The 27,861-nt window shown below is 33.7% G+C and overlaps 1 protein-coding gene across 1 annotated transcript; it reads left to right on the top strand.

Moving 5' to 3' along the window:
* Positions 1-27,861, top strand: LOC143630302 (uncharacterized). Its single transcript, XM_077099358.1, has 4 exons — positions 1-293; positions 26,303-26,451; positions 26,529-26,957; positions 27,040-27,861. The coding sequence occupies exons 1-4, from the start codon at positions 1-3 to the stop codon at positions 27,234-27,236; spliced, it is 1,068 nt and encodes a 355-aa protein (XP_076955473.1). The 3' UTR covers positions 27,237-27,861.

The following is a 27,861-nucleotide window of genomic DNA, read 5'->3' as shown; positions in this document are numbered from 1 at the left end:
ATGTTTAGGGCTATGAGCACAAGGAGAAACAACAAGGGATACGAGCCCTTAGTTATTGGCGGAGCCCCGGTCGACGAACTACTCTCCGAAGCTAAGATGATCCGATCCAAGACGTTGCCCACGAGTTTCTTCGGTGATTCAGCTATTACGTTTGAGGCTGAACTGAGGACGCCCGCGAGAGAACATAACGTAGACAAGCAAGTGAAGAAGGCCAGTAAGGTTCATCCGATCTTTAGTATATTCGAGAAGCGAGGCCGAAGGAAGAAGGCAACGGCTAAACCGGAGTTCTCAAGGTATATGCAGTATCTTAAGGAAGGAGGTATTTGGAATGCTAATGATCCTAAGCCTGTGATCCATTGATTGATATTGTAAAGGTTTACGTTATTAAAATGTTTAGTTAACCGTGTTGGGAACTATGAGGTTGATTAAGTAATCAAATGGTGGTGTAAAATGGGGAAACTTTCGGTTGTTTTCGTTTACTTGAGTATTATGTTTTGAGCCTTCCGTTTTCTCCGATTAATTTGGTTTAATACTATACCATTAGGGGTGTGAACCAACACGCCGAGAGCGTGAACTCAACTCGTTTTGAGCTCTTTTTTAAAGCTTGAGTTTGACACGTAAGCCCTAATGGACGGAAACGCTAATTAGGGTTGAGTCCCTGTCCCGAAGACGTAAAATGCCGCGTCGGAAACATTTCCTAAACGAATCTGGATAAAGGGGACGGGTCCAAAACGTTTTCAGGCCTTTGGGGACGTTTCCGGCGACCTCGTAGCGAATTCCGGCGGCGGAGCAACTGTTTCTGCTGAATTTCACAATAAGAAGGGAGAAGAAGATTGTGGCTGTAACTTGTGAAATAGAATTGCGTCTCTTATGTTTAAACAAGTTAATTTTTTATATACATTTAATCTCTTTATCATTTACTTGTTTGCATCTATTCCATAAACATTTAAACTTTTAAATAAAAGTATATTTTCTCCGATCTATTATATCTAGGTTTGTGTATTTCATTTGTAACCCTAAGTGTTAAAGTAACGTATTCAATTCTTAAACAATATATATCTGTTTTGAAATATGTTTAATATATTTGTATTTTTTATTATCGTATTCATATCTTGAATTTTTGATTTTTTTTCCGTTTCCCTTACTCGTAACGTCCCTGTATCCTGGTCTCGTACCCGTTCCCATGCTACTTAGCTCGTAAGTCATGAGTTGTTTTTCAAGCTATAATTCGTTCTAGGCTCGGGTCGTAATTATTAGTTAATTAAATTTTATATATTTTTAATACTTTTATATAACTTTTAGTTATAATCTATACTATATATCTATATCTATATCTATATTATATATAAATGAAGAGTGATGGGCAATAGAGGTAATTTCACAATTATATGACAAGGGCAAAAGAGACATTTCATAATTGGGCATAAAAAGTATTTTGCTAACACGTGGATTCATTCTTAAAGTGTCTGGTGCAACTTGATAAAGCTGCATCCACTTACGAAATTACTCCTACGTCCTTTGCTTAATGAAGTGTAAGGCCCTGTTACCGGTAGCCCTACTTTAACGTTGGATTTACTCATAAACGCAGTTCTAAATATCAGAGTTAACAAAAACTTTCGCGGAATAATAAAACTTCAACCATAACATTTTACATAACCATCAAATCATGTCTTATAAAACATTCGCAGTCAATTAAAACAAAACATAGTCTTTAAAACATCACAACATTTCTTTGAGATGTCAGTATCTTCGATTTCCATGCCATGTGTCTTCAGTCACGCAAGCTGCCTCAACCTATTTGCCTGCGTGCATACTAAAAGTCAGCTATGCTGAGTGAGTTCTAGTTAATCACATAACTTACTTTTCATACACATATACGTGCCCGAAGGTACGCATTACAACATATCAAGATCAGCATTCGTCCATACACATTCATATCTAACCATACATTATAAAGGGCGTTTCACCCTACATACCTCGGATATTTTTAGGGTCTGGTACCCTCCATCCTCGGATATTATTAGGGTCCGGTCACCCTTCATCCTCGGATATTATTAGGGTCCGGTCACCCTTCATCCTCGGATATTATTAGGGTCTGGTACCCTTCATCCTCGGATATTATTAGGGTCCGGTACCCTTCATCCTCGGATATTATTAGGGTCTGGTACCCTTTCTTCCATAGCTTCACACTATACCTGTCCTTAAATATTTTTCCTGACAATACGTGCAATCTCCGAAGAGCGTTCACGTACCATTAACTTATCATACGTACATTATGCATACATCATAAATATTCATACATGCATCTTATCTTACATCATACATAGCAATCACGTCTTTAGCTACCACCTGACGGTACATGCAATATCCGAAGATTGTTCACGCACCGTCAAGCAATCATCATACATACATCATACAAGGCATACACTTACCACTTAAGGTAAGTGTATTAACTATCACATCGAGTATGCACACAGCCCCGAAAACATAACAAGGAAGTGGGGCTAGAAACTCACCTCAATGCGGTTGCGTTCACCGTTTACGGTTATTCCCTTCTTGAGCTGCGCATGACTAACTGTATAATAATTATACATTTCAGTAAACTATCACTACACATATCGCCTTTCTAGTTTAATTATTACCCTCAACGAACGGGGGTCCGGGGGCAGCGCCCCTGGCAGCGGGGTTCTAGGGGCGGCAGCCCCTAGCGAGGTCCAAAGGGCAGAGCCTCTGGCTGGGGTTAAGCTGCCAGGTCAGCTTGGAAAAATTTTATTTTCATTAACTGTCTTAACACATTTTCTATTAGCATTTTGAATCATTGAATAATATGCTATTTAAAAGTTCAAGGGCTTATTTGTAATTAAATCATTCTTTTCTAAGTCCAGGGACCATTCGGTCATTCTGTTAAACTACTAATTCGTTACTTATCCTTAACGAACTGACTTGCCATGACGAACTGGTTCTTGTAATGAATTGGAACCTTTAACGAACTAGTTACTTACACGAATTGGACTTTTAACGAACTGGACTCTTAACGAATCAGTCCATGTAACGAACCAGTCCAAGTAGCGAATTGGACCTTCTAATTCGTTATCTCCTTTAACAAACTGGTCATAACGAATCAAGGGTAATTCGTTACCCTTTTCCCTTAACGAATTGGATACGAACTACAGCTAGTTCGTTAATCTTTCCTTAGCGAATCAGCTGGTGAATTACCTCTAATTCGCTAGTTATTCCTTAGCGAACTAGGGTTAGGTCAGATTTGTCAGAACATTCCCTGACAACCTCGTACACGTTTTTCCGGCCGGAAAACTCACCGGAAAAACGTATCTTCACCGTTTTACACCGTTTTTCATCGTTTTTCGTCCCGTTCGATCCAGATCTGAGCTAGGGTGACCCCTAAGCTCATATTAGGTTCGGTTTATACCCGATTCCACCCGGATCTTATGACTTAAACGGTTTAACGGTGTCGGCTCGTCGTTTCATGATTATATCTAACGGATTTAAGCCCATACGACAAAATACTATCATACCTTGGGTCGGGATCCGTTTCCTCCTCGATATTTCGGCTAGAGAGAGACTAGAGAGAGAGAGAGCTTAAGTGTGTGTTTTGGGAGGTGTATAGAATGTGTGAAATGAATGATTAAAGGCCATTTAATGACTTATATAATTATGGATCATGGGCTTAAGCCTATGGTCCTTTCCTCTTTCTTTCATAGCCCAAGTCCATAACCCATATCCATTTAACCCAACACTAGCACGACTCATAATAACTTGTATTTTAATTTATTAACCGAAAACCCGAAAAACGGGATGTTACATGAAGTTGGAGGAAGCTCAAAGGTTTACCATTAGTGGGGTTCAAGTAATTATGATAATTATTATAAATTATTATCCACAATACTAGCATCTTAAAGTCTCATAATGTTATCATTAGTTACTTATGTAGCATCACTATATATATGGGTAAAGTTAAAATACAAAGGACAACAAAAATGATAAGGGTGAAAAGGAATCCAGTCCATTGATCTTAAATTTGAATGGTTGAGATTAATTTAATAAATAAAAATTGATGGAAAAGGCATGAAGGTAATAACACACCTTTGTTGACTTTCTCTCTCCACATGCAAGACACATATCAATTCCCCCATCATTTTAAAATGTCCATAACTTTTTCATACGACATTATTTTAAAAAAAAATCACCATAATAATAAGTATTTTTTATCTTTAATATGAGTATCATATTGTTATATAAAAATAAAAAAAAAATAATGGGTTATTTAATTGTGTTTTTTTTTGTTCATTGTGTAATATGTTGTTTCCATTGTGTTTTACGTTTCATTGTGTTATATATATATATTCATCATTGTGTCTTACGTTTTAGGTCATTGTGTTATACGTATTCACCATTGTGTCTTACGTTTTAAGCATTGTGTTATGCGTATTCACCATTTTTTTTTGCATTTCAAGTTATTGTGTAACATGTATTAATCATTGTATTTTATGTATTAGATAATTTGTTGTTATTTTATCATTATTTTTACATATTATTATTACACAATGGTGTTATTAGTATTTAAAAAAATATAATGATGAGTTGAAAGACACAATAACGAAAAAACACAATGACGAAAAAAGACACAATAATCAGCGAAACGACACAATGGTGTGCGAAAAGACACAATGCTGTGCGAAAAAAGACACAATGCTGTGCGAGAAAAGACACAATGGTGTGCGAAAAGACACAATGGTGTGAGAAAAGACACAATGGCGAAAAAAGCCACAATTGTGTGCGAAAAGACACAATGACGAAAAAAACACAATGATAAGCGAAAAACACAGTGGTGTGCGAAAAAGACACAATGGTGTGCGAAAAAGACACAATGGTGTGCGAAAAAGACACAATGATAAGAGAAAAGACACAATGGTGTGCGAAAAGACACAATGGCGTGCGAAAAGACACAATGATAAGCGAAAAAACACAATGGTGTGCGAAAAAGACACAATGGTGTGTGAAAAGACACAATGGCGAAAAAAGACACAATGACGAAAAAAGACACAATGGTGTGGGAAAAGACACAATGGTGTGCGAATAAACACAATGACGAAAAAAGACACAATGATAAGCGAAAAGACACAATGGTGTGCGAAAAGACACAATGACGTGATTTTTGTTTTAAATTTTATATAACAAAAATTATACTCATATTAAAGATAAAAAACGCTTGTTATTATGATGATTTTTTTTTTAAAAAAAAATATCATACGAAAAAGTTATAAACGTTCTAAAATGATGGGGGTATTAACATGTGCATTGCATGTGGGGAGAGAAAATGTATACAATTACCTCTATACATTTTTTCCTTTGGTCTCCACTTGACACGTATCAATTATTTATGCCTTCTCACACTTCTCATTTTTATTACCCTTTGTAGAATAACTTGACCATATATATATACATATATATACTAGTTTGATCCTCCCGTGTTACGGGAGTTTATTTAAATTTTTATTTTTAATCGTTTTGCTATTTTATGATTATTTATTTTATTTTTTAACGTAGTTTGTTTTAATATAATATATATATATATATATATATATATATTAGTTTGTTATTATATTTTTTTTGCTTTTGGGTATTTTCTATTGATATGTGTAGATTTTTTAGATTTTTAACGAACAAAAATACACGAACACAAACATGTTGATTTTCTAAAATTAACAAACATGAACACAAATATTTGTTTAATGAAAAAGGGGACGTTGATGAAGTTGACGATGTCGGGTAGTATCGGAAGTTAACCGGCGATGGAGATGATAGTGTAGGTCCCCCCGGGACGTCGCCGATCGATACGAGATCCGCACGAGGTCTAGGAGTGCGGAATCCTCCTAGACTCGTTAATGGTGTACAAGACGAAGAACACGATTACACACAAACACATACACGAACAAACACACGAATGGAATAAACACATCTGCAGATCTTTTATATAATAACCGAAACACTTACATGAAAACAAATGACACGGCCGACCCGAGGTGAGCTCTACCTCGGGCCGTCCCACACGGCTCTCTCTCTCGGTTTCTCTCTAGCTACTTGAACTGGACACAAAACTCACTAACTTTCTGGATTACTAACCTAAACAAGACACAACCGATATATATAATCACAACTTCACGGGCTTGGGCTTGGGCCAGTAGGCGAAGTTCTTACAACTTCGCCTATGGCGAAGTTGCTTAACTTCGTACTTCCACAACGCTGAACAGAATTGCATAGCGACGGTCACAAAACATGCACCAACAGACTCCCCTTTGACCGTTGCTCTCAATTCTAACAAACACAAAAGATCATCTGTTACAAAACATGCACCAACAGACTCCCTCTTAACTGATGATCTTCTGTTTGCTCTTCAACCAGCCGGGTCTGAAACTGTCTTGTAGCTTCACAAATCTACCAATCACCCAGCGTCTTCCATATCAGATCTCCCCTTCAGTGTAAGCTTCTCCGACTATATAGGTTGAGGTCTTTGAAATGCATGCATCCTCGTGCCTAATTAATCATCTCAACCAATCACGTGAGTCCTTCTGACTTCACAACACGTGAAGTTCTTCTAACTTCACCAACACGTGAAGTTGGGCTCCCTCCACAACTTCACCAACAAGTCGGCATACGATAAGGTTTAATCTTCAACTACTCAACATCAAGTGATCAATTTCATCACAAAACCACCTTGACAGAATCTAACACACATGACCATTAATTAATCCGAAGCATCTTCAATCACCAGGGATAACAATCAAGAACATAAACACTTTAATTCCCGATTAAATCCAACTTGTTCCAGAATTTTCACTTTAATAAATAAGCATCACGTTTCAGGATCCAATTCTCGAACGCCTTGAAAATAACATAAATAATATGCTCTGACCGCAATCCAGTAATGACGAAAACCTTCAGTTCAATTTGACTTTCTTCAGTTGGTCAACCTCGAACAACAACAATTTTATTGCCCACAAACACCCAAATATGTGTCAATATCCAGTTTCAATCAATATCTCATTCACAAACTCAACTCCATATCCAGAGTTGACACGTATTTGTTCACACGTAAGACCAAGAGATAACAACTTTCACTCGTTGACAGAACAACGTCTTAGGTCTCACAATAATCGTGTACACCTGGCCATACAGACGAAAACACCAAAATACTCTTTTTTTTTTTCTCGTTAACTTCGCCTAAAGTCAACTTCGCCTGTCCATAACTTCGCCTGGCTATAACTTCGCCTGGCTGCTAACTTCGCCTGACTGCTAACTTGACATAAACCCTAAAATTTAAGCGACAACTTCGCTTAACCACATAATTTCGCCTGTAGCAGCTGTTCGGCCAGAAACGCTGCTGAAACGTGCCAGAAACACTAAAACGCAGATCTCGAACCATAGCATAAGAGCCGAAGGCTCTGATACCACATGTAGGTCCCCCCGGGACGTCGCCGATCGATACGAGATCCGCACGAGGTCTAGGAGTGCGGAATCCTCCTAGACTCGTTAATGGTGTACAAGACGAAGAACACGATTACACACAAACACATACACGAACAAACACACGAATGGAATAAACACATCTACAGATCTTTTATATAATAACCGAAACACTTACATGAAAACAAATGACACGGCCGACCCGAGGTGAGCTCTACCTCGGGCCGTCCCACACGGCTCTCTCTCTCGGTTTCTCTCTAGCTACTTGAACTGGACACAAAACTCACTAACTTTCTGGATTACTAACCTAAACAAGACACAACCGATATATATAATCACAACTTCACGGGCTTGGGCTTGGGCTTGGGCCAGTAGGCGAAGTTGTTACAACTTCGCCTATGGCGAAGTTGCCTAACTTCGTACTTCCACAACGCTGAACAGAATTGCATAGCGACGGTCACAAAACATGCACCAACAGACTCCCCTTTGACCGTTGCTCTCAATTCTAACAAACACAAAAGATCATCTGTTACAAAACATGCACCAACAGATAGACCAGCAATGAAGTACATGTAAAGAAGATAAATTAAATTATGTTTTGAGGATGAAAGTATTTACCGATAAATAAGATCTTATAACCCATTTGAGAGCTATTAGGGTTCGGTAAGACCCATAACCTGTGGAAATTATTCTTTGATGATTAAGGAGTTATTTCACAAATAAATGGGATGTTATAACTCGTTTAAGGATTATCCGGGTTTGTTGACACCCATGACTCACGAAAATTATTGTTTGATTATGAAAGAGTTTCACTAATAAATGAGATGTTATAACCCATTTAAATACTATCTGGGTTTGGTAAGACCCATACCCGCGATTTTGGGTCAAATGTATGAGAAACCTTCATTTAGAAATCAAGCAATCTGGTGGCTCTAAGGAATGAGGGGACAACCTGAGAGCGACACGTAGGATTTTATGGTAGGCAATTATATAGATAGTCAGATATATATATATATATATATATATATATATATATATATATATATATATATATATATATATATATATATATATATATGTAAGATTGGGTTCATTTCAGAAGTGGTTTTTAGCGCGAGAAGTGCGAGAAGACATTTGACCAATCACATTTTTTTTCTCTTTTATTTTTAATTATTTATATACAAGGGCACAATAGTAAAATGTGAATTTATTTGTTTTTGATAACTAATGCTAATTAAATTGAATGTAAGTTACATCTCATTAACTTTTTTTTAGTAATTGGTATTTATCTTATCTTTAATTATGTTTTCATTATGAAATTGAATTATGTTATGACCAAATTATTAAGCGTTGGGTGGTTCTGAATTAACTAGGTTATGAATTAACTAATTAGGTTATAGGATATTTTTTTAAATGTAGTTAGGTAACTTGATTTAGTTTTTGTTTATCTGGTTTGTTATATTAAACAGCAGATACCTACACAAGCATATCCATATAAACACACACATTAACAAATATTGGTTTATCTGGTTTGTACGTATTGTCACCAAAATAAATATCTTTAAACAATGTGTTTTGTTAGATTCACAAATCACATATTAACATTCACATATTATAACACATACTACATATTATAATACATATACAAACACATAAAAAAATTTTCCTACACAGTTAATCCTACATAAGTCTGTATTTTTTATACATAAAATGTGTACTTTTTATTGTTATTTATGTAATTGAAAAAATATTTAATAAAATTTTGAAAAGTGTAGGATAAATTAATTAGGTTAATATTTTCCTACACATACCAGATATACCTTATGATAAAATGCATATACACGACAAGAAAAAACAATTTCCCACACAGATTAATTATTGCATACACAAATTATCGATCTTTGTAAGAAAAAAAAATAATGTACATACACAATGTTACAACCTGCCTACACAATGTGTACCTTTATTGTTATTTATGTAATTGAAAAAATATTTAATAAAATTTAGAAAAGTGTAGGATAAATTAATTAGGTTAATATTTTCCTACACATACTAGATATACCTTATGATACAACGCATATACACAGCAAAAAAAATTCCCTACACAGATTAATTATTACATACACAAATTAACGTTCCTTGTAAGAAAAAAAAATAATGTACATACACAATGTTACAACCTGCCTACACAGTTAATCCTACGTAAGTCTGTTTTTTTATACATAAAATGTGTTTTTTTGTTGTTATTTATGCAATTAAAAAATATTTAATTAAGTTAGTATTTTCCTACACATACTATGTATACCTACTGATACAATACATATATAACAAAAAATTCCCCTACACAGATCAATCATTGCATACACAAATTAACGGTCATTGTAAAAAAGAAAAATAATGTACCTACACAATGTTACAACCTCATACACAGTTAATCCTACATAACTATGTGTATGTAGGGATTTTTATTATTATTTATTTAATTAAAAAAATAATATTTATTTAATTACATTTAGAAAAGTGCAGGATAATTTAATTAAGTTATTTAAGTTTATGAGAGTTATTTAAATTTAGTAACTTACAAAACACAAATGGTGACAATTGTGCCCTTTATCATTAAAACCTTTCATAACTCTTTTCATTTAATTACACAATTGCCTTTATAATTTTAGACCATTGATTTCACCAAATCAATGGTGTAAGATCACTTCTCGCACTTCTCTCTTTAAATTCATTTCTCGCATGAACCATCCCCTATTAATGCATTGCATGGTGATTGGTTTATGTTCCAAGGATGAATGGTAATTGCATTTGTTTCCTAATATATTGATGTTTTCATTCTATGAAATTAGCAGCATGAACGCCTATAATTTGTATCTCTTTGAATGTTGTTCATTTGATTTGCTATATTTCCGCGTATTATAATGTCTCTCCTTAGTTATACTTGTAGAATATCTTTTAGTTGTAGGAGGTATGATTTGGGAGACATTTCAATAGTGGATTTTTTATAAATATACTGGTAACCGAGATGATGATGTTATTCGTGCTCAAAATCAAGTACTTTGTTAATCTTTTTTAAAATCTTATAAATGTGTCGGATGACATGTGTAATTGTGACCTTAAAAGTTTTTTTATTGTTGTCACAAATGGTAAATGTAGTTTGGATGCCTTTACGTATGATATGAAATTTGGAAGGGCTAGAAGATACACACTTAGTCATGATTGCATGAACCTCAAGGTTTGTGATATTTTTCTTTTTGGTCATGTTATGATGATCCGATTTACATTTATTGCACTTTTGAACAAAAAGAAACAAAATAATTAAAAAAATATAACTTAGTGGGGTTCAAGTAATTATGATAATTATTATATGTTATTATCCACAATACTAGCATCTTAAAGTCTCATAATGTTAGCATTAGTTTGAGGAGCTCAAAGGTTTAACATTTATTGGGATTCAAGTAATTATGATAATTATTATTATCCACAATACTAGCATTTTAAAGTTTAATAATGTTAGCATTAGTTACTTATGTAGCATCATTTTTTTATATATATGTGTATATTTAAGGAATCTTATATATATATGTTATATGCATTGCACGGTGATTGGTTTATGTTCCAAGGATGAATGGTAATTGCATTTGTTCCCAACATACTGACGTTTTCATTCTGTAAAATTAGCAGCATGAACGCTTATAATTTGTATCTCTTTGACTGTTGTTCATTTGATTTGGAATATTTTCACTTTTTACAATGTCTCTCTGTGTTTATACTTGTAGAATATATTTTAGTTGTAAGAGGTATGATTTGAGAGAAATTGCAAGAGGGGATTTTTCATAAACATACTGGTAACCAAGATGATAATGTTATTCGTGCTCAAAATCAGGTTCTTTGTTATTCTTTTTTTTTAATCTTATAAATGTGTCCGATAACATGTGTAATTGTGAGCTTAAAAGTTTTTTATTATTGTCACAAATAGTAAATGTAATTTGGATGTTTGACAAAGCAAGCATTATCACTTAAATAAAAGCCTCTACATATAATATAAAATTTGGAAGAGCTAGAAGATACACACTTAGTCGTGATTACATGAACCTCAAGGTTTGTGATATTTTTATTTTTGGTCATGTGATGATGATCCGTTTTTCATTTATTGCACTTTTGAACAAAAAGAAGGAAAACAAAAAATAAAAAAACTTGACCAACTGGTTTAATTTGACTTTAGATATTTAACCAACAACCAAAATACTCTAATTTTGAATAACAACATTTAAAATTTAACATCATTTTTTGTTAAATTATCTAATGAATTTGTAAGGAATGTGGGCATCGAAAGGTTTTTTTTACTATGTTGATGTTGAGGAATAGACAACTGTGATATATATGACCATAAATGTATTCCTTGATGTGAGGAGTTGTTTAAAATTTTTCATACCGTTCTTTTATATAGTTTTACACGCTTTACTTATACCTTTTTGTTTGAAAATTCATATTTACATGTCTTGATGCCTATTGCCCATTTGCCATTGAGAATTAAGCATGTGTCTCTCTGTTTAAACTGGGTATGCTAATTTAGAAGCTGATAGTGATTCAGGGAGTTTTATGCCTTAAAATCAAATTAAGGTGACTCTCAACCTTTTTTTAACTGGTTCGACAATTTAGAGATGATACTTAACCCAGATTGACATATTAGGTTAAAACTGTCACTTATATTATCCAACATCGACTTTGAAATTATAATACCATCTTTGTTATTTAGTCATGGTGGTAACTTGTTAGTCACATTTTTTTGTTAATGCCTCGCCCTTGAAAAGCTCTTCATAATCATAAATCTATATTGTGATATATTGTAAATGTATTTGATTTAATGTTCATTATTACACATTTCATGTTAAAAGTAGATGGTTAATGCAAATTAGTTTGTTTGATGTTCCTTTTATTAAATAAGAAAAGCAAATTGCATGTATTGTTCTTTATTGTATTTTTATTATAATTTAAACAAACTATTCTGGTTAATGAAATGGGTATGATTAGTTTTTTTTTATGTTTTTGGTAAATTATATAAATTCAGGTGTTAACTCAATAAGCCGGTATTGTTCTTTCTGTACATTGCTTTATTAATAATTTAAACAAATTATTATGATTAATGCGACTTGAATTGGTTATGATTAGTTTTTATGTTTTGGGTTAATTATATGATTATTCAGGTGTCTAAGACATTAGTTTTTTATAACAAGAACGATTTATTTGCCCAAAACCCATGTATAAAAGTGTTTATTTAAGAAAGTGACAATTTCATATATACCTCTCAAATTTGCAGAACATCATGTTTGATCGATCAAAAAATTTAATATCAAATATACCTGTTAAATATAATTAGAATTTTATACTTACCTTCTTTCTGTACATTTTTTTTATCATAATTTAATCAAATTTTCATGATTAATGCGATTTGAAATGGTTGTGAATAGTTTTTATGATTTTGGTTAATTATATGATTATTCAGGTGTCAAGTCATTAGTTTTGGATAACAAGAACGATATTTGCCCAAAACGCACGCCTAAAGAGTGTTTATTCAATAAAGTGGCAATTTCATATATACCTCTAAAAATTGAAGAACATCGTATTTGGCCAATTAGAAGAGTTAATATCAAACATTCCATCTACCAGTCTTCTAACAACAAGTATATGTATTGGTAATCCCAATCAAGATAATATATACAACACTTTCAGGATGTTAGAAACATAATCGTCTTTCCTGCACTTTACGAAGAAAACAGGTACACATACCATTATTCGGGTCACGCTCTTCGATAATTATTGACACTGTATGTGAATACCGAGTATGGTGGGTAAAATCTTAGTTTTATGCAACAAATACATGGTAGTTAATGTAATCATTCTCTATACACCATGTCACATCCCGACCAAAGGCGGCGGAACATGCCGGGGTGCAACGGATTGCTCAAGAACACAAGACACTATTTAAAGTGACAATATTTAATCAACTCATTTAAATTTATAAAATCATAATGAGTCACACAACTTGTTCATACAAATAACCGAATTCAAATCATAGCAAATAATATATTGTTCATTTTTCTAATAACCTAATAGTCTTGATTACGTGATTCTTCAAGTCTCATGTCAACCTAAAGTTAACATTGCATAAAATAGAATTTCTCAACACAAAGGTTGGTGAGCATTTTCATAGTTTTGAACAATAATATGTAATAGGAAATTTCCACAACTTGTATACAAAACAATAAATAATAGCAACAATTTAGATAATGAAATCGTTAATAAGAATACACTAACGACACCTTGCTATAAGGGGATGCCAAATAGACTAGGATTTATGAATCAACCAACCAAAAGCGATAAACACATTAGCATATAAGCATGTAAGCATATAAAACCAAATCGAGCATTTATTTAAGTAAAGTATACAATAAAGTTTATGGTTTAAGACTCAAGTATAAAACATTTAGTTTGAATAAGTATGAAATATCACCCCAAAAATGAAAGATGAAAAACAGGGAATGAAAAGTACTCACGTTCAAGTAATAAACTTGATCGGTAAAATGACGAGTAACCGGAAGGATGGGGTTTAACGAGCAAAGCCTAGATGCAAGGATCTTAGGAAATAAAATAAAATAAATTATAAGAAATGCAAAACAATTTAAAGTTTAAGGTTTAAAATGTAAATATTTAAGAAATTATAATAATAGTCCTTTAAAATATAAGTTTGCTCGAAACCGGGTTAAAATATCTAGCCCTTTTACTCAACCTATGTTAAATAATAAGATGGGTAACAACGCAAGAATGCAAGTCCCTTTATAATATAGATACTAAAACGGGTTTTAACGAGTGTTCGGGTTGTTGGTTCGGGTCTTGATAATTGGTCAAACCCAAAGTCAACTTTCCAAAATAATAGATGTTATGAGATAACTCAATAAAATCTAAGAAAACTTAACCAAGTATGTAGTTATATTGTTTTAGAACTAATAACGTCCGTTAAGCGAGTGTTTGGTTTTGTCGGTCCAACTTCGTTATAAAATCAAGTTGGATTCAACATTCCAAGTACTTTTAGAAAATAATTAAAATCAGTTTATAAATAATTTTTAAAGAAATATACAAGTCTAGACAGCTAGAAACACACTTGTATGTCTTGAGCTAGGGAAGTCGGTTTAGTTCGATTTCTATTTTGAAATAAAGTCAAGAATGGTTACCACACGCCCAAACATCAAAGAACTTGCATAATAATTTATAAATGATGATACTTAAGTTTTACAACCAAAAAGTCAACAATAAAGTCTTTAAATGAAAGTTCGGTTTTCGGTTCGGATCTTGTTTCGGGTCAAGACCGTGGTTAGATTCTACAAACCCATAACCATGGAACTCATAAAAATGATTTTAGAAACTTAAATCTAACATAAAACATGTTTATATAATTATTTAACAAAACTAGTAAACGATTTCGGTTTACGGTTTGTAGCTATTTACGGTTAAACCGAGGCTAGTCTCTTCAAAACCATAACCATAGAACTTCATAAATATGGTATATAAACTAAAATGAGTAGAAGTTAAACATGATTAGTAAGCATAAACAAGTTATATAATTATATATATATCAAGGACCACGAAAGTCCTCTATAAAGCCTTGCCTTACGAGGCCCGACGCTTCATCGACCGAGACCGTAGAAATGACCACCAAAGGTAACAAGAGGTGTATATTATATATATATATATATATATATATATATATATATATATATATATATATGTTGTGCCATAAGTTATAAGTATTAAGATGTTAGTTGGAATCAAGTATTATGGTCAATTTGACTTTTGAAAGTCAAACTTCCAAGAACAATGAAAAACAACCTTAAGAAACTTGAATTTTTGAGAGAGAAGATGAAGTATGAGCAGTGAAATATGAAGATAAGGATCTTGTATATATAGTATAAGATTTAAGGGGTTATGCAAGAGGTTTAATGTGTAAAAATCGGATTTGGATAAAAGGATGTAAAGCACAAACAAGAATCAAACATGCTGCTAACCTGCAGGGCATCACGATACGCGACCCCATAGGGACCTCACCCATCGCGTGGCGCGATGGGGTGGGCGGCCAGAATTTTCAAACTTTGAAAAAAGACAGTTTTGGCCCCTGGAGTTGGTTTTAAGTGTTTTTAAGGCATTTTAAGGACCAAAATGGATGTTTTTGAGATCCAACAAGTATAAAACAATATTGTAACATAAAATCCATCATTTTGATTATATCAAAGGTTTCGGTTTACAAAACGGGTCGGTTTACATGATAAACAAATACAAAAACGAATATACGATTGACCCAAAATTGACGAATGTCACACACCAATTAATGAATTTGGCTGTAACCATAACATCGATCATCACACAAATGTAACATGCTCTTCAATTATTGCATGTTTTATGTGTCACGTTACTAAAACTACATCACAACGTTTCAGGAAAAAGGATATCGCTGGCCCAAGTCCAGGGAACAGATGAACAAACCATGCTCTCAAAAAACTAATGGCAAGTACAAAGCTTCAGTAGACACATTCATCTTAAATATGTACATACACCATTTTAATTCACACATTTAACAAGGTACCAATGCCAAAAATACCCTATGACAAAAGCAAAATTCATACACCAGCAAGCAAGATAAACATGAGTTCTGCTCCAATAAAGGATTCAACATCAAAACATCCAAAGGACCAGACCCTGATACACCCACAATATATTTCACTACTCATATGATTTAACTAAATTTATTTTGTTTTTTATTAACAAAAATAACATTGTTGGTTTTCAGCAATAACGACACCCACTACAAACACAACTAAACTACGATTAACGATCGGATGTCCTATCATGTTGCTAAGAAACATTGACCCCTCAAACGACCTAGGCAAGGGAACAAGGCTAATATGCAAAGCGTTCAAGCGTACCGTGATTAACGCTGAGATAGCTATCAGGGAACACCAAGGAAAAAGAGTGTTTCTAACAAGGATCGCACTCACCGTATCTAAAGACGACACGTCAGGCATATCGTTGCTTTTAAAATAATACCGTTCATTAAGGTTATAATAATAATTGTCATGTCTTGCTATCTTACTAACTACATGTATTGTTTCACTTCTATTTTATGTTTGTTACTGGTATTTTTAATATTTATCTTATCAACCAAAACCTTGGGTGCAACTTTCATAGAGTTTATATGTTAACAAGCAGTTCACATATGTTTAAGAAAAAAAATTGATACACCATGTATTTATAATAAATTTTCAAAAATTCAAATAAGGTACACAAATTTGACGAGTAGCCGTTCCTAATGGTGAATCGCCTTTTTTCATTTCTTTTTTCTTATAAGCCGATGTGTTATGTGTATTTCTTATTTACACATTGATTATGAAAAACTTAGTTAATTTATATTGCAAGTTTATTGTCAATTGCTACATTAGTTTAGCAGATACATTAAACTTAAGGTGTTTGATTGCTCGTGCATTGTGCATGAACCTTTGATTATCTATGTATGACAACATGACCTGATTCGAACCCATGGTTTGTTGAATAAAAGTGATAATAAAGATAAGTGGTCAGCACTATGATATTTAATATTAAAAACCAGCCATCCCTTTTTTTTTTCTTTCTAACTATCAAATTATCTTACAATGTATTGATTTAAACCATTTCATGCGTCATGTAACCTTATTGTTCTTGAAAGGTTTGTACAACGCAAATAATTTACACCACATTGTAAACCCTGGGACTATGAACAACCCATTTGCCACAATTAATTTCTCAGTTACTGGTTCAGCAGTTTACCCTACCAAACTACCTTCTTCGCTCGCATAATCCATTTGTCCTGAACGATCCTCACACTTCTGCTATCATAAACACACATTTCGATCCAATTCGTAGTTACTTCATCTTTCATCTTACTTCAAGTTACAATGTGTTCTTCACTACCAAAGTTTCATTCTAGGTTCATTTCTATTTATTTTTTGTTTCATAAATTGGATTTAATTTTATATGAGGTTGTTAAACTCGCCTTCATTCATGCCTTTACACAATTGATAAGTATCAATCATATGGTTTTTTTAATATTTTTAATTATTTTATGTTGAACTTAACCAATCAGTAATTAATATATTATTTTCAGGGATTCTCATTCCGATTTGAATATTAGTTAATATGAGTTTAGTAACATTTAATTTGTTAGAAGGATGGTAAAGATGTGTTTATATATTTGGTAACCGATTTGAGTGTAGGGTTAAATGGGTGTTAATTTGTGAGTTGATGGAATTGTCTTGCATATCTCATCTGGTTTTATGACTATGTTACGTCGTATCGTTTTCTTAATTCCCATCACATTTCTACTTGTTAGTTTGTAATGCCCCAAATCATAAACTTTTTTGTTTCTGCAGGTAAAATACAAGTTACTTTATAGCATCAACGATCCAATATATGTGCATACGCCAATATGCATATACACAACCAATTCACGTATGTCCACCCTTTTACCACCATATGTTATCCGACAACTTATTAGCTTTGATAAACACACGTTTCGATCCAATTCGTAGTTGCTGCATCTTTCGTCTTACTTCAAGTTACAATATGTACTTCACTACACAATAAATTCGTCTTTATCGGGATTTATATGTTTGCTATGAGTAACATCACAACCAAAGTTCCATTCTAGGTTCATTTCTCTTTATTTTTTGTTTCATAAATTGGATTTAATTTTATATGAGGTTGTTTAAACTCGCCTTCATTCATGCCTTTACACAATTGATAAGTATCAATCATATGGTTTTTTTAATGTGTTTAGATATTTTATGTTGAACGTAGTCAATCAGTAATTGATATATTATTTTCAGGGATTCTCAAGCCGATTTAAATATTAGTTAACATGAGTTTAATAACAGTTAGTTTGTTAAAAGGATGGTAAAGTTGTGTTTATATATTTGGTAACCAATTTGAGTGTAGGGTTGAATGGGTGTTAATTTGTGAGTTGATGGAATTGTCTTGCGTAACTCAACTGGTTGTATGACTATGTTAACACCGTATCGTTTTCTTAATTCCCATCACATTTCTACTTGTAATTTTGTAATGCCCCAAATCATAAATTTTTTTTGTTTCTGCGAGTTAAATACAAGTTACTTTATAACATCAACGATCCAATATGTGTGCATACGCCGGTATGCATATACACAACCAATTCACGTATGCCCACCCCTTTACCACCATATGTTGTCCGACATCTTATTAGCTTTAATTTGAGCATTTCTTTCATATCATGTGTAAATTCAACTCTAACTACACACCGATTAACACACATTCAATCCTTTATGTCGATTAGAATTCACGTAACCCAAAAATCTATTTTATTAACAAATATTTCACAAAACACGATGTATATATCCAATATATATGCATCTCTAATATTTTACTCCCCCCCCCCCCCCTTTTAAAAAAACACCCAACAAACCTAATGCACATGTGAAACACATGCTCGCACTGCTAACCCATTACACACCACGCTAAACACTATAAACCAATACAAGGAGATAATCTGCACGAACCCACAGCAACGCGCATGCACATTTGCTAGTATATAATTAAGGGTGGTGGCAATGGGGTTCAAGAGAGGCCCGCTGCTGCACATGAGGTGCGGGAACACTGTCCCGTCCACAACAGTACCAGACAAAACTTGATGATGGGCTTAGTTCTTGCCGCCCTCCTTCTCATTTACCAACAGTTCTCACGACCATTTAATGGTCAAATTTTTCTTAAACAATTATATATATATATATATATAAACAAACCAATTAACCACTTTAAACATGAATCAATCAACATTCTCTCTACACACAACATTTATATGCACATTTCTCTTAAAATGGGTATGGATCCCTAACGAGCTAAAGGTTCGAAGAAATCGAGAGGCGGTAGTTCGCGTAAATTCAACTGACTCAACCTCCGATGTTTGGAAATTTTCTGGCTCAAATGACGTCACAATATCAAGAAATTCACTAATAGTTACTCCACTGAACAAAACTTTTGGATTCATCGACGCTTTGGTAAACTCTATTTTACAACAACCAAAATTATCAATTCCAACAACAACTTTGCCAACAATTCCAACAACAAAAATTCCAAAAATACCACCACGAAGAGTCGGAAGAAGAATCCGACCAAAACGAAGATGATCAAAATGAGGAAGATCTGGCAAATCAAGACGAAGAATCCGACGAGTCATTGGGCCTACTCCCACAAAAGCCAATGGACCAAAAGAAGCCAAGGATGTGGACCAAGGAATAAGTCATGTTAGCAAGGGCTTGGTGCGCATATCAGAGGACGAGAAGGTCGAAAATAAAAAAAAAACGACTCTTTTTGGAAGTCAATTCATGACCACTTCTGCTGCTCGATCAACTTGATTCAACTGAACGGAACGTCCACCAAGTTATTTAGAAATGGAAAGATATACCTACTAAAATTAACAAACTCAATTGCATCTACAACCAGCTGTGATCGGTTTGAACGAATGGTCAAGACGACAATGGTACACGACGTTACTTGCCGACTATATGAAGATTAAAGGAGGCAAAAAGGGTTTTCCTCATATAAAGGCATGGGAAGCGGTGAGGCCTCATGTAAAATGGAGTCCCATTCTGGAAATGTGATCCAACTAGGGGTATTTGGTACCTGTACTCGTACCCATACCGATTTAGTTTATTTGGTACAAGTATTGGTACTCGTTTTTGTTGAATTTCGGTATATTTACAATCGGGTACAACTACGGGTACGATACGTGTACGTTTGATATTTTGTACCTATTTGGAATATGTAAGGGTTTAACTAGGATTCTTTATATATTATATATATATAAATATAAATATATATATATATATATATATATATATATATATATATATATATATATATATATATATAGTGCAGTTACTGTACGCTAATGTCTTATCATACGATAGGTACTCGAGAACTTCAAGCGTCCGATCAAAATTTTCAAAACACGCGCCTGAATTCTTCTAAAAGGGTAAGATCGTTAAAATAATCTCCTTAAACATCCCTAAAATAACTCCAAAAAATAACCGCACTGAATTCGGCGACGATTAAGCGTACGCAACAACTACCCTAAAAATCAACTGAACCACACTAGACGAATAACGAAGATGGAGAAATCAAAGAACCCTAAATCATCTGCAATGAGAAAAGAAAGAAGATCAAAAGAAAACCAATATAGACCTCAGATTACTATCAAATCAGGTGGTTTTTATGATAACTCTAATCGTTTTAGGGTTTCATCAGTGTACCGTTGATTTTGTAAGCGTTTGTATTGCTTTGTATCATTCTATATTTTATCAAATGAAATTATGTTTTAAATTTGGGTTTAAGCGTATTACAAGCGTTTTATGATTGTGTTAATATGGATATATTCTTAAGCGTTTACAAAGCGTTTTATTATAATTGTATCATCTGCTTGTATGTAATTAATTTTGGATATGTCTGTAAGCGTTTTATAAGCATTTAGGATGATTATAGCAAGTTGATGTATATACTATATTTAAAGTAGGGGTGTTAATCGGGTCAACCCGATCGGGTTTCGGGTTAATCAGGTCGGGTTAGTCGGGTTTTCCTTAAAAAATATCTAACCCACAACCTAAACCTATTAAGGTTCGGGTTAGTCGGGTTTGGGTTATTCGGGTTTCGGGTTTGTCGGGTCGGGTTAGTCGGGTTAATCGGGTTAACCATGTTACTTTATAATTTTAAGTTGTTTTATGTGTTTGTAACTTATAGGTTGCACAATTTCTCATTCCACTTAATTTTCAATTTATTTTACAAGTAATTATCTTATAATTTCACATATAAACCTGTAAATGAACCGAACGAACATGAATAAAGGCGTCCGTATTCTTTCATTTAACTTTTAGCTAACACGAACACTTAATCGAAAAAATATTTGTGTTCATGACCATTCATTTAAAATCTAAACGAAGAATTCATGAACATAAATGAACATAATTAAACAAAAATAAACGAACATGAAGGAACATATATGTACATACATTAACGAACACAAACATACATTAAAAAACATAAATGAACGCATTTAAATAAACACAACAAACAAATATAAAACATATTAGGGTGATATAATTACTAAATGCAAATAATATTTAATAATTTTCTATTAATATGTAAACGGACATGAACGAACGTAAACAAACTTAAATGAACGATCATAAACAACCATTCACAAACATAGATGAACGAGTGAAATATGTGTTCATGCTCGTTCGTTTATTTAAATGAACACAACATAAATGAAACATTATTGCCTTTATAGTGCTTATTTCACCTTTTAATCATTGTATATAAAGTTAAGTATCGCCATTAATCGGGTTATTCGGGTTAACCCGAAACACGACTTTTTCTCAAAAATGAACCCTAAACCCGACCCTATTAACAATTCGGGTTATTTGGGTTGACCCGAATAACCCGATTAATACTTTTTGACCTAATTAACCCGACCCAAATTTGCTTATTCGGGTTTGGGTCGAGTTAATTGGGTTCGGGTATTTTGGACACCCCTAATTTAAAGCATGAGTTTATATAATTTTTTTTAAATTATAAGTATTCAAACGTTTACGTTTATATTTTTTTTTTAAACATTATACCATAAAAACGAGTATTTTATTATTTTTAATTCGAGTATGGTATTAATATACTTTTTTCATTTTAAAAACTTAATGTGTTACGTGATTAACATTAAGGACGGGCAAACGGGTTGGGTGGGTTCGACCGTTCTAGTCATGGGTTTAAAAGGTTAAAGTTGGAATGGGTCAATACAAAAAGGGTTAATTTGGTTTGGGTTCGAACGTGCTCGGGTCGAACGGGGTCAAGTCAGAACGGATTTCAGGTTAGAACAATGTCAGGCGAATAGGTTGCGGGTCAAGACGTGTTCAATGTAGCGTTATGTGCCCACCGACACCTGATTGCGAGCGTACAGTCATTGTGTGACGTGCTTACTACACCGTAAGCTTCCAATGTTGCATGACGAGCATACTATTGTCGGGTTACGCGCGTACTATTATGAAGGACTGAAGTCATGCACGTAATGAAACAGTAACACCGATTACGCGCTCAATGTCATGTTGGCGTGCGTGCATACTCCACGTTATCGCGCGGACACCCAGCTAGTGTTTTAATAAACTAACCATATATTAAATGTGACACGCAGAAAACTTTTAAATATAAATAAATGTTTTTGTGAAACATAAAAATGCATGTATAGATAATCTTATATCATTTGACAAATAAAATGTATGAACGAAGATAAAATTCCCTTGAATTGGTTGTTTTTGCAATCAACGTCGATGAGACACCAGAATCTGAATCTTATCATCATCGTGCCTCGGGCGGAGGCCACTAACTTTTTTTAATGATAAAGTTACATTTTGTGTCATGTATTTTGATTTTGTTCTGATATAAATCCTATCAAGTTTCTGAAGTGTTGTTACAAGTCCCTGTATTTATCCATGGTTTAACTTTGAATTTCAACATAATGCAAAAACAATAAAATTATAATGCCTACTACCTGTCTAAAAGTGTTAAACTTGGAAGTGGGTATCGAGAACAACGAAACACACGTCCACCGACTCACGGTTTGCTCTAAGAGCTTTTGATATTAATCATGTTACGAAAACAAAAAACGAGATATAAAATAATATAAACAAATTAATGGGTTTATATTAGGGTTGTTCAAAAAGCTCGAGGCTCGAAGCTCGGGCTCTTGGCTAGCTCGATAAAAGCTCGAATAAAACTAGCTAAAAAAACTTGATTTGAAACATTCTGAGTTGAGTTGGCTCATTTTTATAATCAAGCTCGGCTCGACCTAGGCTCAGCTTGATCATGGCCCGGCTCGTTGGCTCGATTTAAATCTCGTTTAGCTTCAAAATCAAGCTAGAGTCTTAGATGAGATGCCTCGTTTAATTTCAAACCCGAACTCGAAACCACCCTGGCTCGACTCGGGCTCGACTCGTGAACATCCCTAGTTTATATAGACCCTTATCTTAAAAGAGAAACCAAATAGTTTAATTATTATCTTTTTACATGAATTCTGACTTCAATAATGAATTCCTTTATAAAAAAAAGGTGAACAAAATCTTTAATAATCAAAACAACGCACAAACAAAAATAAGGCCTACTACCTCTTAAAAGTCATCTAACAATTTTGATTGTGGATTATTTCATAATAGATATTACATTATGGTTAAGGTTAAGTCACAATCATAACCCATCTTCAAAAAATAGTTGATTTGGATCTTCAAAAACATTAATTACTCCTACTAAACTTGCTAAGTTAGAATGCGTCCAGATAGTTTAACATCTCGCCACTATTGTCAAGGCAACTGCACCCGCCACCAACGCTTTCTCCATCGCCATTACCCCAAATAAATTGAAAGCTTCTAAAAAGACATTTTTTTTACTTGAGATCAGGTGGACTCGAACGTGTTGGCTGAACCAATATATTTGTTTTGTTACACTAAGCTATTATTCATTAGTTAATTATAGTTTAGTAAAACTATAAACCACTTGAAACTATCAACCCATAATCTAGTGATCTAGCGGTTATAATAGTAATTGGAATATTGTTTGCACTGTATAAATGTATGTAATAAAGATGAGCAAATGGTACCGGGTACAGAACCGGTATCAAAACGGATACCGCTGGTACAGTCGTACCAATTCGGTACCACCTTTTTTTGGTTTCGGGATCGGTACGATACTGATATGGTACCCATTTTTCTTAAAATTTGCTACCAATACGGTACCGACCTAGTGTGAGAGTTTAAATTCAAGAAGTGCAACGTTAGGTTATATAAATTATAAGTCTACCTCTTCACTCTTTAAGGACTTAAAATGCGTCCAGGCAAAAGAAAGTATAGTTTCGTCCAAAGTAAGAATAAAAAAACCGGCGAGTCAGAGAGTTATACGTGGCGCGTAAGATAGCCAACAAAGCTGACGATGATTCTTCTCGACTTCTTCCACAAGCCACGGAAACAAAACAAATACCTACCAAATGACGACTCCTCTTCATATTCATATTCATATTCTCGTTGCAGCTTCTGATTATTGCACTTAACTTCACTCCTTAAGGTACCGTACAACTCTTTATGCTTACTCTGCATATTAGTCACATATACATAGATATGTATGCATATTCAATTGACAAGCTATTTTTTTCCTGTTTCTTACTTTAATCAAGTGATTATGTTTATTTTATGTGTTTGAATCTGTTTTGGTGTGTGTGTGTGTGTGTTAATTACTGGTTGTTTTGAAGCTGAAGTGGTTTCGTGCTGAGATTATTCAGTTTGGGGATAGTCTAGGGTTTCAGTTTTTGTTATAAATGAATAAGTACGTCTCTATTGTTTGTTTTGATATATGGATATGTTGATTCTTAGAGTTTATAGTTTGTAGTGATTGATTCAATGCATAATTTTGCATATTAATTGATGTGAAATCAGATTGAAGGTGTTAAATATCTTTTGTGTGTGAATCTGATTTTGATATGTGAAAGTGTGTTTATGATTTCACTTTCTGTTTACTGTTACTATCAATTATCCAGTTTGGGGATGTTCTACGGTTTCAATTGTGTTGTAGATGAATAATCATCTCTGTTGTTCATTTTGATTCTTGGTTTCAGGGCGTCTTCGAGAATCGTTAAAAAGTTTTTGGGCCGAAGGTGAAAAAAAATTTGGGACTTATGTAAAAGAGTTTTTATCGGGTCCAAAAAATTTAAATTTTAAATGGGCTTACTTGGTTATGATTTGGGTTGTGCAACTTTAAAAAAAAAAGGTTTAAAATCTTAAATGAGTTGAGTAATTGGGTTAAAACATTAAAAATACATAATGTTTTTTCAAAAATAAATATGTAAGTTTTTTAAAAAAATTTCGAGACCGCCGAGGTGATCGGGCCCGGGACGGTCGACCTCCCTGCCCCCCTTCATAGTCGGTTATGCTTGGTGTTTATTGACTGTAGTGATTCGATGTATAATTTTTCATGATAATTGATGTGAAATCAGATAGAAGGTGTTATATGATGCAGTTAGAAGCACACGTCAAATGGCAATTTAAAAAATCATAGGATTATTAGTCAAAAGCTTTGGAGCCAAAGGGTTCTAAACCTTCATGGTTTCCAATGTTTATTCAAAATAAAAAACTAATCTTCACGTTCATTCTTAAAGGGTTTTTAAAGACCTTCCTTTGGACATAAACATTCAACCACAAGAAAGATAAACTAAAACAAGAGTTATTTTCAAACTAGAGATAATAAAGAAATAAAATTTAACTTGAAATGCAATTGAAGATATGGAAGTTCCGTCATCATTATAACCTATAAGTGATTGAATTTTAGTTCTAAGTTATGTTCGGTGGCCAGACATTGCAGAAGTGAGAAGACTTAGGTTTATTAGTTTTCATATTTTTTTCTTAATCAGTATTGAATAAGTATCTCTATAGTTTATTTTGATATTCTGATAAAGTGATATGTTCTTTCTTCGTGTTTGAAGTCTGTAGTGATTCGATATGTTAATAAGTGATTGAGTTCCAGCTGTAAATTATGTTAGTTTTTCAGATATCGCGGTAGTGAGAAGATTTAGGTTTCTGTTTCTGATTGTTCTTAATTAGAACTGTAACTATTGTTCTGCTACTGATGTTGCAATTGTTTTTGTGTTAAATAGAAAAGGGTGAAGCAGTAGATACCTTTTGAAGCTAGTAGCTGGACAGGATAGCACGGATGATTTCTTTGACCCACAAGATTCATTAAGCGTTAGCAGCAGCACTGATGGATTGGTTCGTTCTTTGAATCTTAACTCCTCAGTTTCTGAGTTCTATGATGCTTGGGAAGGTAATCATCTGGTTTGTATTTTAAGTTTATAAGTTAAAACAACTGTCAAAACATAACTTTTAATTATTGATCATTAGAATTATCATCTGAGAGTGGGTCCCAGCTTGCTTCAAACGATGTGGAGGCTGAATTACGTGACACACGACTGAGTTTATTAATAGAAGTGGATAAAAGAAAGCAAGCAGAAGACTGCATGAATGATATGAAAACCCAATGGAGGAGGATTTGTGAACACTTGTCTCTTGTTGGCCTGAATCTTCCGGAAGATCTTATCATGTTGAAGGATCGATCTGACGATGATCTTGAAAAGGAGTTGACTCATCAAATTGATGTTATCCGGTTTGTATCAAGTTCTATTGGTCGGGGCATTGCTAAGGCTGAGATTGAAGCAGAGATGGAGGCCCGGTTAGAGTCCAAGAACTTTGAGATTGCTAGGTTGTTGGACAGGTTAAGGTATTATGAGGCTGTTAATCATGAGATGTCTCAAAGGAACCAAGAAACTATTGGTGAGTGTTAATAATAATTTTGTTTCCAATGAAACAAAACATGTTAAATGAGTTTTAATCTTGGCATTATTATTATGTGTAGAAACAGTGAGACGTGCGAGAGAAGGAAGGAAAAGAAGACATAGGTGGATCTGGGGCTCGATAGCTGCTGCTGTTACAATTGGAAGTGTTGCATTAGCATGGTCCTATCTTCCAAGTGAAAAAGGTTCATCTTTGATGGACCCAGACCCGGACTCGGCTCCATCTCATACTGGTGAAGGCTGCAGCCATTCGGCTTAATGAAGGTCTTATTAAATCAGATTTTGCGTAAGTTCAGAAAACCATGAAATCTGAATAAAGTAATAATGTGAATAGCAAATTAGCAATGCTATACCGTATACACGTATAGTATAGTTTTATCTTAGGATAAGTTTGGTTGACCTATTTGAATTTGTTCTTTGATATGTTCCTGTTGGTTACATATTCCAATATGCCATTGGAGAACTATTAAAATTCATAAAATAACAGTAGTCTGGTATGAAATGGAGTTCACGTGACACGTGTGAAGTTGCAAAGACTAGACGAATTTGTCGAATTTGCAAAGACTAGACGAATTTGTCGAATTTGCAAAGACTAGACAAATATATGCATTATGTGTGAAGTAGACTGTAAAGGGGTGTTGGTACACTATTGCTACTCAAAACTATTTATCTGCTTATATGCAATAGGGAAGGTATAAATATTTAGCCTTTAGTTACGAGTCACTCTAAATCGTGTGATCAGGGATTAAAACTTAAAAGACAATGTGATTTTTTTCATAATAATATCGAACTTTTAGTGTGATATTTTAGTAATAATATAGAACTTTTACTGAAAGTCTATTATGTAGAGAAAAGGCATTTGTGAATAAAAACTAAAAAAACGT

Source organism: Bidens hawaiensis, unplaced genomic scaffold (genome assembly GCF_021521415.1).
Source record: "Bidens hawaiensis isolate Kalapana, Puna unplaced genomic scaffold, B.hawaiensis_p1.1 tig00005637_1, whole genome shotgun sequence".
NCBI lineage: Eukaryota > Viridiplantae > Streptophyta > Magnoliopsida > Asterales > Asteraceae > Bidens > Bidens hawaiensis.
This window is presented reverse-complemented; position numbering and strand designations above follow the sequence as displayed.